Genomic DNA, 19779 nt, shown 5'->3' on the forward strand with positions numbered 1-19779 from the left:
TGAGTGCATCACAAATTGCATGCACCAGTATGAGGTGACACTTGTCAATTGTGCTGGTAATAGTGCCTGTTTCAATCCACATGTTGTGTATTCTATTTTTGGAAATTAGTGAAAAGCAACGACCAAAACATCTCTATTAGGTGACCTAATTACTATGGTTCCTTTGACACCAAGAGATCGAAAAGCCATATTAGCATGTTCAACATGCAGAAGTAGCCTTGTGGCTGCTTCCTCTTGAGTACTGTACAAATCTTGGGCTTCAACACTTCTACTGGTAATGGACTTTGCTATTTCACCATTGGAAAAGCCTCCAGTAAGCAGTGTTTTTGCTGGGCAAACTTCTACACTCTCAGGTAAGATTCTGAACCATATATTCAGAGACATTTTACTAGTGATTGTTGGATGCCACATTTAAATTTTTTTTTCTGTATTTCTTGCATCCAACCTTAGATCCTGTCCAGTGCTGTCTTTCTGCAGTTTTCAGAGTGACTGTGAAATACAGATCTGTCAAATACTTCAATTACAAAACTAGCTTTGTCAAATTCTTTTAGGACCTATTTCTGGTACTCAGCACCCAATTCACTGAATGTGTGGAATTTGTCTGCAGTCATCATTTGTATGACAACCAGAGTACCTCTCACGTGCACTGTGGTCTCTTTGTTGCACACTCTTAGCTCAAATGTTCTTTCAGTTTGAGATTCCAGCTGATGCCCTAATTCAGCTTTTGTCTGCTCTTCTCATTGTTCCATCAGCATGGAAGAGGGACATGAACACAGATTCTATTAGGTGACTAAGAACACTTGCCATTGAAGCAACTTGCTAAGGACAAAGCTCTGCAGAAAATTTCTGGATCAATGCTGCTGCAATTGTCCCTCTTTTGCCAGATTTAAATTTGGTCTTTTGTAAGCAGAAAAAGACCCTAATCGGCAAAATAAGGAAGGTCATGAGAATAATGAGTAGTACCACTTGTTTGTACTGTAAGAGGAAGGTATGATTAGAAAAGTAACTAATAAAATAAAAAGCTACCCTAACAAGACAGAAACTGTCCTAAAAGAAACAAACACAAACTTTCCCACTGTTCTGCTGATAAGCAAGGATGGGGGGGAGGAAATAGGAAAGTCACAAGGACAAACAGCTTCAAACTGGATTTTCACTAAAGTCAGCAAGTTAGCTGAAGGGTATAAAGAGAGCCATGAATCTGAAGGTTCTTTGTCAGACCCTGCCTGATCATGCTGGAGCATACCAGGAGGAAGTGATTTTCCCTAGGTCTGACTTATTTGTAAATATACTGATCATATGCTTATGAATACATTATTACTGTACTGGGTGTAGTGGCTGCTTATTTTTAAGCTGCTAAGCATGTTTAGAGCAATTATATAAAATACCATTTGGCCTTAAAAAATAATTTATGGTTTGTCTGGTGTCTCCCATATCAATATTAATTTCAAATGTTATCAGTAATTCCAACATCACCTCTCAAATCTCTCCATTTGTTTTTCACCAACATCTGCTATTTTCAGTAGAAACTCTAATGCATTTGATGTTACATGCAGTCCAGTAGATATGTGGATAAGCACTTCTGGATGTGATTCAGGGTCAAACGGACTTGTCAATGTTGATGACACGGTTGGTAAAAGCTTTGCATTGACAAGGGACGAAGAGCATCTTGGAGGCAAGAACTTGTTTGTGGACTTTATCTTCACTACTACTTGTTAGAACATTTCTTTCTCTCATAGCTTTTGCATATTCATAATAGGACACCGTGTATTGTCATTTCTAACAGTACTATTGACGTATGCGTACATGTGATTGAACTAAAAAGCTAGATTCTAGACTGTTTCAAAGACTAGTACTGCAATTGCAAATTAAAACCTTCTACCAGGCAGACTACCATGTACAAAAGTTTACCAATGGAGAAGGAATACATTAGGAATCCATGTATATTTTTATCTATTCACTATGCTGTACAAACCATGGGCATGCAGTCTTCTGTGACTGGGGCATAGCCTTCAGCATGAGACTGATCTGGTCTGCAAATTTCAGTTGAAAATATAGAATACTCAGGATCACTTGAGATACTTTTAAGATACAACTGAGAACATGTGCTGTGAAAACATTTCATGTTAGTATATTTCAAAACATTGATATTTGCCATTTTGCCACATGCTTAACCACTTCATTATTTCTGAAAAGAGATATTTGCTCATGCAAAACTAATACAAATCTTTTAATACATTATTGGGCAAAGCTATCACATGACAAACACCATATTAAGATGTTGAAATTAACTTAAACAGTAAAAGTTTGTTATCAGTCATGTTGCAGTGTTTCAGGAACAGTGCAAAAAGATTCATTTTGGGTACCATTGTTTCACTTTGCATACAGGCCTATGGCACCATTTGATGGCTCCATATCATACCTCATCTAAATATACCTAAAATAAGCTTTCAAATTATATGGGTGAGGGAGGGGAAGAGGGACTGGAAACATTAAACTCCAAAAATATGGTCCTTATTGGAGCATTGCTGTATATCTCTGAGTTGAGGATGATAAACACCATATACGAGGCTCTCCGCTCCTTGCAGGATTGGGCCTTTAGCGTACTTATCACTGTAGTCTTCATACATCAAATTTAATCTTTTATGGCCAGGTTATGAACATCTTACACAGGTGAACTGTTCCTCAGCCAGGTAGTCTCATAACTCATATGGCTAAGCACTGACCAAAGACAGTAAGGGATAAACAATCTAACCCATTGGTATTTGTGTGATCCAGTTATTTCTTAATGAATTTTAGCAACACTTACAGACATGATGCTGTTATCTCAGGTTAATGTTTGTCAGACTCAAGCAAACATTGAAATGGATGAAACAAGGTGAGATTAAATCAAATTTCTGTTTCCCTTTGAGCCCTGCACCTCCTGAATTGCTGCATTATATGCCTGGGTTTCCATACTGATATCTGGAAACTTTACAACTTATTGAGAGCACAACTACTCACCATAACAGTGCTGTCCATGGAGACTGAGAAGAGCTTTGTGTTGCCATCAGCTATACACAGGAAGCCAATTGGGGAAGTATGTCCACGCAGTAAGCCAATAGCCCATCTAGTAAAACAAAACACTTCTAAATAGATTTAACTCTTAAAACGTGAACATTTTCCTAAAATCTCATGGTGTTATGGTCCTCTTTTGCTTGAGATTTTTTTTTAATACTTTAGTTCATGATGAATGAACCCTTATTTCTGACCTTGACATTAATATTATGTGCAAAATCCTATACTCTGCCAGGAAAATACTATTTATTTGTAGACATTCATCACCTAACACCTGAGTAGGAACAATCACTAATGACTGAACCTTCACCATACATAGGCCAGATTGGTAAACTTTATTAGCTCCATTTTACACGTGAGGAAACTGAGGCACAGAAGTATCCAAGACCACACAAGAGAAGGAGCAGAGGTCTCCTGAGTCCCACTCTTGTTACTTAACCAGGGGCCCATCCTTTCTTCTGGGTGGTACTCTCAGAGTACAATAGGTCTCAAGGCCAGATGGAACCACTGTGATCTAGTCTGACCTCCTGCACAGCACAGGCCACAGAACTTCCCCAGAATAATTCCTAGAGCATATTTTAAGAAAAACATCCAATCTTGATTTCCAATAGGTCAGTGATGGAGAATCCACCACAACCCTTGATAAACTGTTTCAATGGTTAGTTACTCCCACCATTACATTTTTTTTTTTTTACCCATTTCCAGACTAAATTTGCATAGCTTCAACTTCCGGCCATTGGATCACGTTATATTCTTCTCTGCTAAACTGAAGAGTCCATCATCATTAAAAATTTGTTCCCCATGTAGGTCATAGACTGATCAAGTCATCCCTTAACCTTCTCGTTGTTAAATAGATTGAGCTCCTTGAGTCTATTACTATTAGGCATGTTTCTCTAATCCTTTAATCATTCTTGTGGCTCTTCACTGAACCCTCCTCAATTTATCAACATCCCTCTGGAATTGTGGACACAGTATTCCGACAGCACTCAGACCAGTGCCAAATACAGAAGTAAAACACCCTCTCTGCTCCTATTTGAGATTCCTCTGTTTATGAATCCCAGGATCGCATTAGCTCTTTTGGCCACAGCATCACATTGGCAGCTCACCTTCAGCTGAGTAGCCAGCCCCTCCCCTCCCAAAATCACTTTCAGAATCAGTGCTTCTCAGGATAGACTCCCCCCATCCTGTAAGTATGGCCTACTTCTTTGTTCCCACATGTATATGTTTACATTTAGCAGTATTAAAATGCATATTGTTCACTTGTGCCCAGTTTACCAAGTTATCTAGATCACTCTGAATCAGTGATTCCACATGTATGATATTACTTGCCTATTTTCTTATTCTGAACTCTGTATCTAAACAAAATGTACCTTTCATTAATTTAATATGAAACAGAGCCCTTTGCCTAAGTGAAGCAAAATACCAGAAAAATGACGCAACAGAGATCTGGTTAGGGTGCAACAGATTCAGAGGCAAAAGGGGCAGATACTGACAAGTGTCACTTGACAATAGAAAAGTAAACAGGGCACTTAGCATATTATTCACAAGGAACAGAGTATTGTACACTGAGTCATTCACTCTTCCAAGTACAAATGCCTACCCTCATTTCTGCTTCCTTCATAGTGGAGAGTGGCTGAAGCAGACCTCAGTGTACCCTTGACTACTTAAAAGGTCTAATCCTACCAGTTAGTGGAGAAGGTTTGCTACAGATTGTTATGAGCTTATCTAGATAGGATATGACGTGCCTTGTAAAGGACAGCAGTTGAGGCCACACAGCCAGCCCAAGACTGTGAAAGAATGTACAAATACTTTTACCTCAAGTTTTTTCCCTGACTTGAAGCAAGAATCATATTAGACTGATCTGCTGCTCATCTTTAACAATATACTGTTAGCCATTAAGCTGCTGCAGACATCGGCCCTAAAACAATTATTTCTCTAGAAGAACTGACAAATACTGGCAGAAAAAGAAGTAACTGTCTTGCCTATGTGAGATATTTGACTGTTAGTGAAGAGGAACTATTGCTCTTCTTCTGCCCCAGAGGAAATAGCTTTTAAAATTTCTTTTGACTGTCTTTCACAAGTAACAGGAATTAGCACTCAGAATACTATTAACTTTCCCTATTTGTTTCTCCTCATCCTCTTCGTTCTAGGTTCCTTCAGCATCACACGTTTGCCTTTGAGCATCATACCCCCTGGAACAAGCCTCCTCCTGAACACACATGCACATGTGCTGGGAAAGTAAGGTACATTTGTTTGGGTCATAACACTTGCAGAACCTAGAAACAGAAAATAAAATCTGCACTTGCACAAAGGCCTTATTGCCCCCTTTATAGAACATTTCTTATACACAAACCTTCACTATCCTTCAACTTCTGTCTCCCCAGAGTTTTAATGATGTTGCTTCTCATCCAGGGGTGGCTCCAGGCACCAGCATGCCACACGCATACCTGGGGCGGCAAGGCACGGGGGGCGCTCTGCTGGTCGCCGCGAGGACGGCAGGCAGGTTGCCTTCGGCGGCATGCCTGTGGAGGGTCTGCTGGTCCCACAGCTTCGGCGGACCTCCCACAGGCATGCTGCTGAATCCGTGGGACCGGGGAGCTTCCGCAGGCAAGCCGCCGAAGGCAGCCTGCCTGCCGTGCTTGGGGCGGCAAAATACCTAGAACCGCCCCTGTTCTCATCTTCCAACAGTTTTAACCTCCCTCTCCACTCCAGACGTGGAGAGACCTTCCTCCACAACAAGATTCTTATTCCAAAACAAAAAAGCTGTTTCCAAAACTAATTAGAGTTATTGAATAACAAAGTATTTGCCTATCACATCATATATAAAACTCTAATACTTATAAGTAAGGATATTAATAGCTAGGGACATCAATGATCTTACACTGCCCCTCCAACAAGTAATGTATTACCACAAGTACCAAAAATTACAGTTGCACCTGAATGTGTACAGGATGCAGATCTGTGGAATAAGGACGTGTCATTTTTACTGTACATTTCACGGAAGACCATACTTTAAGTGCTTGAATGTATTTTAAAAAAGAGCTCTAAACCATGAATCACAGGATGTTTGAGGTATTCTCCATTGACAGCCATACTACAGAGGCAACCTTAAAGAAAGTCAGCGTGTGTGCGCGGCGGGCGGAGGTGGAGAGAGGGGAAAACTGGGGAGACTGCTGAAATAGCTATGAAAACATCGTGACAGAGGCTCCTTGACAAAGGGGTCCCATTTTGCCAACAACTCTTATCTCACACTCGACAAACTCACTACACCAAACATCTTGCAAGATATTTATCCATAAAGAGTAGCATCTAAGGTATCTACAGAAAGCTCATAACTTCACAAAATTCATAATCATTGTGAGATGTTTGTATGGGCAATATTTCTCGAATAATGGATTTTATATTGGAAACATGTTTCATGGCTTAGTCACCAGGGGACAATGTCTCTGGTGCTTCATTCAAGCAGTAGGGACTTGTCACACTGCTCTGGCTGGTTGGTGATATATTGCAAGGCTCGACCGTCTGTTCTTGCTCCATTCAAAAGATAACGGCAAATAATCTAAACATGTGGGAGGTAAAAAAGGAAAAATTACAACAGACAGAAGTTCATCCTGTCTGTGAATAAAAACAAGAGACTGATTCCGTATATGAGAGCTGGGAGAAAGAATCTCTGAATCCTTTCACTGAGGAGACATGATGGGAGTAAAGATGTTCTCATGAAAAACTGGATTCTAATTCCTCTGAAATCAGCCAGCTCTGCACCAGATTGAACTCTGGGAATGGGAGGAAAAACCTGCTTTTAGATAGGAAAGACAACTGTTAAGTGTAGATGCAGGTTCACATTGTGACATGCTGACACACCAATATTCACTACTGTCATGTAATTAGGATATGTCTTATACAAAGTATGCCTTGTGAGGTGTCATTCTAAAAATCTTGATCTGCTAGACAGTAATATCTCGTTGAATTGTATGTGAAGTTATGAAGTTTGGCTACGTATGTGTTGCTGAAACATGTCCTGAGGTTGAAAACATCCACAAACAGCCTTTCAGGTACGACAGCAAAAAGGCCAATGTTAACGACTTATAGAGGAAATGCACACAAACACAAAGATGACCCAAGGAACTGTGTACAATGGAAACCTCTCAGAGACAGCACTACAAATGGGAACTGTTTGACCCAGGTCACAGCAACAGAGCTTTCCAGCAAGTGGGGAGAAGATAAAAAAGGTGGAAAAATGACATCCTGGGGGCACCTCACTCTCCCTACAACAACACACCTGGAAACACCTGAGGACTGAACTGTGGGAATGGATGGTTCCAGGCTGGAAGGATTTTTAGCCTATATATGAAAACCTGGGAAATCCAAGCCAACTTGTGCTTTAAGAATCTGCCAGCCTGTTTATCACTCAGTGTGAGGATTTGCTAAGTCATATCCTACCTATCTAGTGTATTAAACTCCGTTTGCAGTTTTTGTTAATTCACTAAGGTAATCTGCTTTGATCTGGTTGCTATCACTTAAAATCTATCTTTTGCAGTTAATAAACTTGTCTTGTTTTGTCTCTAAAACAAGTTTGGATCTCATACGTGGGGCAGAAAGCTGTTGCATACCTCTTTCCACACTGAGGGAGAGGGCGAATTTTATGATTTTACTCTGTATAAATTCTCTGTGCAGCGCAAGACAATACAATTTGGGGTTTACACTCCAGAGGTGATGTGCACTTGCAAGTTGGGCAATTCCTTAGCTGAACTCTCCCATGCAGAGCTGATCTCAGCATCCATGTGAATATAGCTGCAGCTGGGTGTCTCTCTACCTATGTGTGTGCTGGAAAGGGGTTTGAGGGCCTGTCACAGCAGCACAGAGTAAGGGGAACACAGGCTGTGGGGACAAGCAGGCTCAGTGGTATCCTAGTTCCAAGTGGTGCCATGGGGGGAACCCATCACACACATATTCTGTTTTGTATTGTAACCATTTGTTTCAACCACTTGTTTCTAGTTACCTCTCCATTATTTTTTAAACTACTTTTGTTTTATTACAACAGTGTTTCTCAAACTGGGGTCACTGGATGTGTATGGAAAGGCCCTGGCGGGCCAGGCTGGTTTGTTTACCTGCCCGGTCCACAGGTCCAGCCGATCGCGGCTCTCACTGGCCAGGGTTCGCTGCTCCAGGCCAATGGGAGCTGCCAGAAGTGGCGGCCAGTAAGTCCCTCGGCCCGTGCCACTTCCAGCAGCTCCCATTGGCCTGGAGGAGCAAGCTGAGGCCAGTGGGAGCCGCAACTGGCTGGACCTGCAGACAGGGGCAGGTAAACAAACCGGCCCAGACCGCCAGGGGGGTTCCCTACACAAGCGGCGACCCCAGTTTGAGAAACACTGTATTACAAAGAGAGAGAATGTGTGCGTGTGTGTTTAAACACAAGAGCTTATTAAACTGGGTACACTGCTCCTGGGGGCAGAGGTTCTCTGAGTAGCTCATGTTAGGGACTAGATATCCCTAACATGTTGATAGGGCAACAATTCAAAGGGACTCTGGTACACCTATTGTTAACCTACAAGGTGAAGACAAGGCTGGCATAGCCCAGAGGACAACACTGAGTGAGTAATAAGCTGGTGATCTTGGGGAACTAACACCCAGTTACCACACGAGACTCCCTCACGCTGGAGGTAACTCAGTCCTGGGTACCCCAAGAACCACACACAGAATTAAGAGGGAGCAGAGAGAGCCCTTTGTAGTCCTCATTGTAAATTGCTTTTTATGCTCATTAACCCTGCCAAGTCACCACAGAGGGAGTTGGATTCTACTTCTTGTTAGTCACTAACAGACTTGTTTAAGTTCCAATTAGCTATATGTGGGTGCACCTTCTGAAGCCACTGCAGCATAGGTGTAACTGAGGGCCTCATTTGGTCTGTAAAAGCAGCAAAGAGTCCTGTGGCGCCTTATAGACTAACAGACGTATAGGAACATGAGCTTTCCTGGGTGAATACCCACTGCGTCGGATGCCTGCTCATGCTCCAATACATCTGTTAGTCTATAAAGTGCCACAGGACTCTTTGCTGCTTTTACAGATCCAGACTAACAGGGCTACCCCTCTGATATTTGGCCTGTAGACACTACTAGTCTACGTATTGTGTAATAAAGAGTCCAGGTTGACTCTCAAATCCCTGGGTGAACGTGAAAAGCTGCAGGTTAGAAAATACTTTTATATTTCAAAATGGGCTCAGTTTAGAAGTAATCAGTGACACCTCAATTCTTCAAAGATTTGAGCAGGTGCTTAACGGTGTGCCTTGTGAATAGTCCTAATCATAGAATTTAAGGTCAGAAGAGATCACAGTGATCAACTGGTTTGATCTCCTATAAACACAGATCAGAGGACTTCCCTGAAACAACTGCTGTTTGAATTAAAGCAGATTTTAGAAACATTCAATTTTTATTTTAAAAATTGCCAATAATGGACAATCTACCACAACCCTTGGTAAATTGTTCTAGTGGTTAATAGCCAGTAGCTCAGCTAGAGGGGGAACAGGGGGAGTGGCCGCTCCCACTGAGCAGAAAAGTGGTGCCTTTTTAAATCTTTACTCACTCAGCAGCACTCCAGGTGTTTGGTGGCACTTCGGCGGCGAGGCCTTCAGCCGCTCTGGGTCAGTCGGGGTTTTTCTTTTTTCTTCGCAGCAGGTGGCGCCTGTTTTTATTTGTTCGCTCCCCCTGCTGCTAAAACCTGGCTTTGCCACTGTTAATAGCCCTCACTGTTAAAACTTTGTTCCTTATTTCCAGTCTGAATTTGTCTAGCTTCAACTTCCAGTTCTTATACTGCTAAATGAAAAACCCATTATCAAAATTTTGATACCCGTGTAGTTGCTTCTCAGGGTAGTTTTCCATCTTGTAAATATACTGTGACACAGCAGAGCTTCTCTGCAGCTTAACAAGCACTCTTTGCTACTTTTTAAGTAGATTTTCATCTAAACATAAGCACACAACAGACAAAACAGTTCCTCGGCTCGCTTTGTCCTGGGGTCTCTGGTAAACTTTCTCCTTGCAGCTTCCTAATCCCAATTAGCTCCCTTCCCACAGCCGGTTCTCTCATAAGCCAGTTCTGCTCTCAGCAAGCTCTTCAGAACACTGGCTGCAGGACTGTCTCCCTGAGCACCTGTCCCCATGTTCCAAGGACTTGCACTGGACTTAGCTCTACTCCTCTGTGGTTCTTCTAATACACAACCTCCCTCAGTCACACCTCCTCTGCCTGCCCTCTTACATGCTTTTTCTAGCCGCCAATGTAGCCCTGATCCCTTTAATTGACTCAGTTGGGCCCAACTGTTCTGACACACATGTGCTGGGCCTTGTCTACTCACAGAGACCAGCTATGCTGTGACAGATTGCCTACATTCTAAATGTATAACTTTACATTTGGTTGTCTTACAATATATATTGTTTTCTTACATCCAGCTTACCATGCATAGTTCTCTGGATTAGTGACCTGTCCTCTTCATTATTTATCACTCCCCAAATCTTTGTATGATCTGCAAACTTTATCCATAAAACTGTATCCAATAATTTATCAGGTTGCTGATAAAAATGATAGTGTAGGGCCAAGAATGGATCCCTATAGGTCCCAACTAGATGATGATGAGGAGCAGAAGGATTCTTCATTTACAGTTACACTTTGAAACCTGTCGGTTACCCACTTAAAGTGTCATGTTGATTTGTACTGTTCTAGTTTTTTAATCAAAATATTGTGCAGTACAAAGTGAAATGACTAAGAGAAGTCTAAATATAGGGCAAAAGATTTATACGATTTGAAGAGTATATCAAACACCTTCATCAACCCAAACTAGTCATTTCATCAAATAAAATATCAAGTTAATTTGACAGAATCTATTTTCCACAAACACATGTTGACTGGCATTAATTACTCTCCTTTAAATTCTTTATTAATCAAGTCCCATATCAGCCATTCCCTTATTTTGGCTGGAATTTCTGACAGGCCTATAATTATGTGTGTTGTCTTGTTTACCTTTGTACAATATTCTCACAACATTCGCTATCTGACAGTACTCTGGAACTTCCCCAACGTTCCAAAGGTTATTGAAAATCAACATGAAGGGTCCAGAAGTCAGTGGCATTACTCAGAGTACATAAAGTTAAGCATATGTATTAAGAATTTACAAGATTGGGGCCTGAAAGACTACACATGGAGAACCATAGTGCCAATTTTGCAGTCACTTTCCCAGCAGCACTGCACTTGCAGGCTTTGCATGATACCATACCATAATTCAAAACAAACATAGCTTTTAGTCTTAGCCTTAGTTTTAGAACAGGGATCATCCTGCTTGAACATCTTAAAAAATACATTGTTAGTGCTACCTCAAACAAATAATACATGAAAACTGACTAACACTGGTTAGTCCTTCAGTCACCTACCCAGGAACATAAGGATTCCATAGACGAATATTCCGGTCCAAACCGCCAGTCACAAGAATGTTACTTTCTTTACAGAAGTCAAAGGTCTTGACCCCTCTGTGCACTTTGAATTGGGATTCATCACAGTTAAAGCGCCTTGGAGGGGAAGCCCCACCTGGCAGAGAGCACTTGGTTGGAATGCTGCTGGAGTCCATCAGAATCCTCAAACGATGCTGTACATCTTTAGTTTCATTGACACAGCCTGTGCCAGAAAAATTGGAAATGAGAAAAATAAACTCAAATGTGCTTTTTTCAATTACATTAAAAGCAAATGGCAAGGCCCCAATCCTGCAAAGGCACAAGTGCTTAACTTTACTCATGCAAAAAGTACTATTGAGGTCAATTAGAATACCCACATGTAGATACAGTTAAGCCTGGGTGGAAGTGTTTACAGGATTGGGGTCTGTGTTGCGAGGATGAAGATTCAAAGCTGTTAAAGAGAGTGCATACACAGAATACAACAGTACACCTCTACCCCGATATAACACGACCCAATATAACATGAATTCGGATATAACAGTAAAGCAGCGCTCTGGGGGGGTGGGGCGGGGTTGCGTGCTCCGGAGGATCAAAGCAAGTTCGATATAATGTGGTTTCACCTATAACGCGGTAAAAATTTTTTGGCTCCCGAGGACAGCATTATATCGGGGTAGAGGTGTACCATTTAGAAGTCAAATGTTTGAAAAATCATTTTCTCCTTTTACCTATATGCAAGGCTGCTGGGTTGTCACTGTCGTAAAAATATCTCCGATACCACTGTTTATCCATGACTTTTCTTTGTGTCTATAATTTTAATAAACTCACGGTACAGCAGCAGCTCCTGTCCTGCAGGTCCAGGTGTGGCTCCCCATTCTGTTTGGCGTGACCTGGTGCAGAAGGCTACCGCACCACTCAGGTTTGGCCCTGCTATCCCACTATCAGGACAAAGGGCCAAACCTGAGCACCACTGTGATGCTGTGCACCAGGTTGCAATATCTGGAGCAGGGAATGGCCCAGACATGTGGAACAGGAGCTACTGCTGTGGGGTGGGCTTGCTCTGCAACCTTGCCCCACCCCCCCCCCAGGTGCAAAACCTAACGTCCCCTCGCACATGGCTCCCCCACTTTAAATGGCACTTCCATGACTTTACATCCCATTTTCCCCCTTAAGCCCTTGACTTTTACTAAATGTACTGTGACTGCTCGGTGATTATTTGATAATAAAATGCTGTGACAAATCTGCAGCCCTCCCTATATGCCAAGAGCTCAGTGCAAAACTAAATGACAGTTGGTGGTTTCTCTCTGAGTTTGTTTGAATGTCAAAGCAAAAATACAGAATAATGTTTATCGCCCCTTTCATGTTCAAAGCACCTTAAAACCATTATCTAATTTGAGTACCACAATACCCATTTCAGGTAGGTAATTTAAATCGCAGTCCTACAGGAAGACCCCTGTAGCCATGCAGGGCTGTGCAGCTTGGAGGATCAAGGCCTAAACATTATTTAATTGGTTTATCCCATTCCACAGAAAACCCCAGCAAGAGGAGCCCTTCAGGTAAGAAAAGTCTGAGGTGCCCTTCTCAAGTTTTTTCACCAGATTGTTTTGTAGGGGATAGAGGTATCTTTCCACCTGTTACAGGGAAAGTTGAGTCGGATGCCATTTTGATTTTCAGTACATCTGTAGAATGTTACAGTCACTATGCTTTCTTCCGATCTCCCTCTCTCTGAGGCTCAATATTTGGTCATTCTTTTCAATTGTTTTCTGATTTCAGATTAAGGCAATCTTGACTGAAAAATACCTGCATTGCTCTTTATTTGTGGAGAAATGTAACAGAGAAGCTCTAATTTTTCTAAATGAACATACAAGTAGACATTCAAGCCAACATCACTGATCTCCGATAACAGCCAAACTGATTTTGCAGATAACTCATTGCTGCAATTTCTCCTTCATATAACAAACCATTATATAGGTTCTTCATCTCTCCTTCCTCCATCATCATTTAGGAAGCAAACACCATAGTGATTTGCTCTACCCATAAAGAGCATTGAGAAATGTCATTTGGAGTAATGTGTTACAGTATTGTTATAAATAATTTTTAAATGATGGGGTGAAAAATGGTAACTTGTGTCCCTATGCTCAGATGGCTTTTTGTTCTCAGGGATGATGACAGTAATGAAAGTTTGGAAGCTAAAGAGGCAGATACCTGCTCTCATGTCACAGAGATGCCCTACACAGTATGAACTGAAAAACAGTAATACAATTGTAACTGGGGTTTCAGCCATTAATAGTATAAACTAATTGATAATTTGTTTGGAGAGATTTCAAATCTCACAGTGTGGCATATTGGTGCTCTTCTAATCACCTGAATGACCTCAGCAATATTAGATCTCTCCACATTGCACTGTCTAAGGGATCCAGATCATTTACAAATTCAAGTGCCGGTAAAAAATTGAAACAACCGAATAGTTTTAAGTCCTTATACCCAATGATTTGCAGCTTACTCTTTTTTTTAACAAGCAGTTTGGAAGAGAAGGGAGCAGCATTTTAGCACCATAGTTTAAGAAATACTCAAGAGTTCAAAATGACATAGGCCATTAGAGCCAGGTAACCAAACTGCAGCAGTGCTGTGCAGAGAAATCTGTCTTTAGGAATGGCCTAGGACTCTTCCCCCTACAAGCCAGAAGGCCTGTTGTGAGATTACATTCTGCACAGTGGTGAACCTTTGACATGGACTTTGAACATGAAACTGACCAGGACAGGGTCATCCTCTTAAGGAACTGCTGGGATTGAAGGGCAAGTCTTCCTTCTTACAGACATTTCAACTTGTGAATTTTCACTTACCTATAACTAGTGCAGTATAATCCTCATTTGAACTGGATATAATGGATTCTATAGAATGAATGTATTTGATCTGCAACAGAACAGAAAAAAATGCAGAAATTTTCAGGAAATGCCTGACACGCTTTTCATGCTTAACTGGGGTTTTTAAAAAGACTTGTATACTCTCATATCCAGACACATTTAGGGCCAAACTCAAAAAGGTACTGGGGCATTGCTCCACTCAGTGTTGCAATGGCTGACCCTTAGGTGCCTTGCCGCCCCGTGGAATTGACAGCCCTGACCTAGGTGCCTAGGCTCCCCATACAATGGATGGGGAGAATTAGGTACCTAAGAAAGGGATCCTAGAAGCCAGCAAGCTGAGTTACGCTATCCAGAAGTGAACGGTGAGGAAAGGACTTTGACCCAGATTCTCACAGGTATTTAGATGCTTGATGGGCCAGAAGTAGGTACCTCTGTTCACTCACGATTCTCAGCCATGAACCCTCTCTGGAATTACATGTCTAAACCAGGTCAGCCCTTTTTTGTGAAGGAAGGGGACCTCAAACCTGAATAGTCAATGGCTTAATGGGAGTCTTCTTACACATGCGCAATGTGCCTCAGGTGGCACGTGACCAGGATTCATCACCTTATTTGGTCTGCTGGTTGGATCATCAGTTTCCCTGGCTTGGGCTGGGTACTGATAGGGAGTGAGACATGAACACTGATCTATGCCCTCCAGCTTAACGGTTCGGGCACACAACTATGATGTGGGAGAGCTTGGTTCAAGTCCTTGCTCCAAACTAGGCAGAGAGGGGACTTGAACACCAGGCTCCCACTTTCCAGGTAAGTGTCCTAAACAGCCTGGGTGGGAGAGAAAGATTTTCTCTCTTGGCTGTATCAGGCCTTGTGCATGCTCAAAAGCGGGCCTAAGGATTAGTCCCTGCTGGTGACAGAGACAGAGGTGACCTCTGCCTAGTTTGAGAATCCTGCTTTGGGGATTCTGGGGCTTTGGTTTGAGCTAGGGCTTTGAGCAACTTGCTGGCTGTGGGAGAAAGTCACTGTTTAGGTGGCTTTGTGAATGCTGACAAGTGGAAGCTTAGGCACCTATGGGGTGAGGTAGCAGTTGAACAGACATTTTCATGATGTCAGTAGTGCCTAAATGCTGGACCTAGGCACCTAAGTACTTTTGTGAATCTGGGCTATAGGGAATAAGGCATGATGCTGTTATTAACAACAGTGAAAACTGCGTGCTAGTCTCTCAAACACTCTGGAAAATCTGGCATGAAAGGTCCACTCACAAAACACATGAAGCAGCTGACATGAGAGAGCCCCCTACCCCAATAACGTTACATATGGTCTTAACTTCAAATTAAAACATCATCAGCCACGGAGGCCAGACCAATAGATCTCCTACATGACAAACCAGAGTCCTTGTCTTATCAAGCTGGAGTCTCAGTTCTGGTGTTTCATTTCTGAGGTCACCAAAGTCTGGGAGTGCCACAGAAGCAGATGTGCCACCCAAGGGGGAGAATGGGCTTTTTTAGTTCCATGGTGACTCTGGTCAAACAAGGAGCAATATTGTTGGGCTCCAAAAGGAATTACCCCCTGATCCTACTCCCATGGCGGGCAGGATATGAACTGGGAGGAAATCTGTGTTGAATTCCCAGCTCTGCCATAACACTTCCTGTTTGACCTGTGGCAAATCACTTAATCTAGAGGTGCCTCAGTTTCCCCAACTTTAAGTAATGTGGGGACACAATAATACTTCCTTTCCATCATGCTTTTTCTGTCTTGTCTGTTTAGATTGTAAGCCATTTGGGGAAAGAACTGTCTCTAACTATGTGTAGGTTCACTACCTAGCACATTGGGAATTTGAACTCAGCGGGAGCCTCTGGATGCTACTGTACAAAAAACAATACAGGGGTGATAGTACTCAGAGACGTGGAATACTCCACTAAAAAGGGGAGGGTGGCTGGGATGGTGAGGGAAGGAGGGACTCAGCTACTCTGTAATCCTTTCCAAAGTAATACATAGTTTTAGCTATTTAGCAATGATGTATATGGTAACAAATATAATTTCATAGTCAATGCATTAATAACACTATTGAAATGTACACATGAAAGGTGTGCTACAGGAGGCTTGCAAAGAAAACAACAATAAAATGTACTGAGAAGTTAGGCAGTAGAATGAAATTTAGGCTCCCAAATACAGAACACCCCAGTCAAGTTCTCTTACCTTGGTCACCCAATCATTATGGACCTTCCAGCGAATGAAGGTGATATTTTTACCGTCATTAATGTTCTCCATGGAAACACTGGGGATTTCCTCCACAGCGGGACACTTTGTCCAATTCCTATAGTTATGGGAAACTGTCGGTAACTGAGGAAATTGAGTTTGTTTTGTTTTATAAACTGATTATTTTTAATAAAATGATTTGGTTGTCCAGTGCCTCGGACCTTGTTTATTCATTTATAAACTGTGCAAAACCACTCTCTTGAATCAGACATTCACTTTGCACAGGTGTTAAAAGAATAACACCACAAGATGTAAGGCAGCTGAACATCAAGCCTCAAGCCTTTGCTAATGAGACTGGAACAAAGAGGATGTCTGAAAATCAGCTCTTATAAGTGAATACTCTGGGCTATTACTCTCAAAGTAGTATCAAAAAGGTAGGAGCCCATTGTGGTGGGTACTGTACAAACATAAAACAAAAATGGGACCATCCCAAAGATATAAATTATAGTATTATAAAATATAATTCTGCTATCACTTAGCCAGGTGAACATAAGGAGCAACTCCACTGAAATCAATGAAATTATACGGTCATCGAAGTGGTATAAGTGAGACAGAAATTATAAAACCAATCTGTTCTTAATTAAATGGATACTACCAAGTAGCTTAGGCCAAAATTGTACATTTTTTTGTTAAAAATAATATAAAAATGACTAAATCTGATATTAAATGTAATTGTAATGGATTTTTTATTTCAATAACCGAATCCCTTGCTGCGTTTAAAGTCTACTCATTCCACCATTGTGTCAATTAGAACATCAGAATCAGGAAGTGGGACTGTTGGAAAACTTCTGAGAGCAATATACATCCCTTCTCCTTCCCCTACACTTCAACATCCAGCCACTCACTCGCAACAACTAGGCTGCACGTTACACCATGAACCTAAGAACAAGACAGAATTCACTACAACAGCCTGTCACTGGTGCTTCTCAATTGATCAGTGGGCTCATTGTTCAGCCACAAGACCCCTCCTCCCACCACTGGCTCTCTCTCCTCTTTGGTCTATAAGCTTTTATAAACAAACATTGTTTATCTCTACAGCCTTTAGAGAATGTAAAGCACTGTTTTTAAATGATCAGTATTTATTATCATTGCCATCAACTGAAGTACTCGTAGGTGCTCAGGTGTTGGCAGCTAGCCAGACACTAGTGATCTAATGAATTAACGAAATCCACCATCTGACAGCTGGATTCCCTAGAGGTATATCTTGTGCATTAGTACATCTGAGACTCAAAGAAAGATCCTTACGGCCCTTGGAAGCACTTCTAGCAACTGAACTGAAAGGTGGCTTCCCCTAGTCCAAGCCACTAGGGCTGTGCTAAGCTTGCTTGAGCTGGGTATGATTCTTCGCATCATCTTCTGCTGAGATCTAAAGAACTAATTACATACCTCAATGTTTCTCCCACAGAAGAGATCAAGATGATGTTAACACAGCCCTATGGAACAAAATGCCAACAAGTTAGCACCCATAATAAAGGGACCGAGTAAGAGTTCACATTTCACCCATAACATCATGAATATTTAAGGCACATGTTCAGTTTTAAACTCTTAGTTTAAAAAAGACATTTTTGTTTCTAGCATTGAATTGCCAGTCAAAACATTCCTGCTTCTTTTAAACATTTTACTGGATTGTTCCCAACTATGCTTCTCATTAGTCAACGTATTCACATATTAGTCAGCTTCACTATCATAAACACCAAAGATAATTAAAACAAAAAATAAAAGAAAAAAAACCTATTCTGAGGGAGTATGTTTAAGCTATACAGGCTAACTTGTCATGCTAAACTAACATTTCTTCTACTATATTTTAACTGAAGTGAACATTCTGTACAAGTATAATTAACATACCTGCTCATCACCATACAATATTATGCATTCATCTTCCCCTCGAACACTTCATAAAAGGATAAATAGATTTTTACAAGGCATTCAATAATGCAGCCATTCCCAGTATAGTCAAAGATTAATTTACGTAATAAAAATCGTAAGATTAATTACAAGTAATATTGCTTATTTTGTGGAATAAATGAGATCACAATACAACCAATATCAAAATGAGATCACAATACAACAATATACAACCAATACAATACAATCTGCACTTTTCTCTATAACTGCAGACACAGGATACATTCCTGGCTCCACTGAAATCAGTGGTTAAACTCTCCTTGACTTCAGCAGAGCCAGGTTTTTAGCCATAATCTATACCACAAAGAGCTTAAAACTTGATGGCATTGCTGAAATACACAAAAGATACAGGAAAAAATTCACTATTGGCATAACAGGCCCAACTTTAATATTTTTAATGAAGCTGCACTGGCACATGGCAGCAGTAAATGTGGCCCCAAATTTTCATCAGGAACAGAATACCCTGTCATCTTTGATTTTAACTGATATGAATAGCAGATCATACCTGTAATCTAGGTGTAGAGGCATTGTTTCAAGGCCAGTGATTTGACAGTATGGTTCAAAGTTGGAAAGTTCATATAGACGTATCTCTCTGTCACTAAAACATTCATGAAACACCGTGGATTTTACTTAATACACTAGACTACATGAAATATTGGTTTTTTAACAAACAATAATAATTTTCACTTCTATCATACCTTTCATTAATATTATTAATAACCCTATCTCTATGGAAGAAATATTATATCCATTTTACAGATGGACCAAAGCAAAGAGATGTTAAGTCTGATCTGCTTCTCAGATTGATGTAAATCAGGAGAAACGTGACTGAAGTTTATTTTCACTTACGTAAAATTGGTGCAGGAGAAGAGAATCAGGCTAGAGAGTCAGACGCAGAACCAGGAATAATGGCTAAACCGTCCTAACTGTTCCTTGTTCTAGGCACTACAGGACACTCCCTCTCATGGAGATTGCATGATTAGTCAGACAGATGAGCCCAGTTTCCTTTCATCTGTGTTATCTGTGAGGACCATGTAATAATGAAGAGACTAAGGGCAAGTCTACACTTAAAAGGTTACAGTGGTGCAGCTGCAAAGCTTCATTGAAGATGCTACCTATGTGAAAGGTAGGGCTTCTCCCATTGGTGTAGATACTCCAGACCTCCTTGAGAGGCAATAACTATGTTGACAGGAAAAGCCCTCCCATCGACACAGCGCTGTCTACCCTGGGAGTTAGGTCAGTATAACTCACTCGGGGGGTGGATTTTCCACCCCCG

At 41.3% G+C, this 19779-nt stretch overlaps 1 protein-coding gene across 6 annotated transcripts in view; it reads right to left on the reverse strand.

The window, feature by feature from the left end:
• Positions 1–19779, reverse strand: part of LOC116839819 (cilia- and flagella-associated protein 337-like) — a 72952-nt gene that overhangs the window by 39723 nt on the left and 13450 nt on the right. For all 6 annotated transcript variants that reach the window (XM_075066267.1, XM_075066264.1, XM_075066266.1 and 3 more), the window contains 7 exons: positions 19009–19101; positions 18444–18489; positions 17985–18031; positions 16539–16656; positions 14325–14394; positions 11467–11707; positions 3001–3106 (listed from right to left, as the gene is read on the reverse strand). In XM_075066267.1, the coding sequence (XP_074922368.1) occupies positions 3001–3106; positions 11467–11707; positions 14325–14394; positions 16539–16656; positions 17985–18031; positions 18444–18489; positions 19009–19101 (721 nt within the window). The remainder of the gene's footprint in view (positions 1–3000; positions 3107–11466; positions 11708–14324; positions 14395–16538; positions 16657–17984; positions 18032–18443; positions 18490–19008; positions 19102–19779) is intronic.

This window comes from Chelonoidis abingdonii, chromosome 5, assembly GCF_003597395.2.
Source record: "Chelonoidis abingdonii isolate Lonesome George chromosome 5, CheloAbing_2.0, whole genome shotgun sequence".
NCBI classification, from domain to species: Eukaryota; Metazoa; Chordata; order Testudines; family Testudinidae; genus Chelonoidis; species Chelonoidis abingdonii.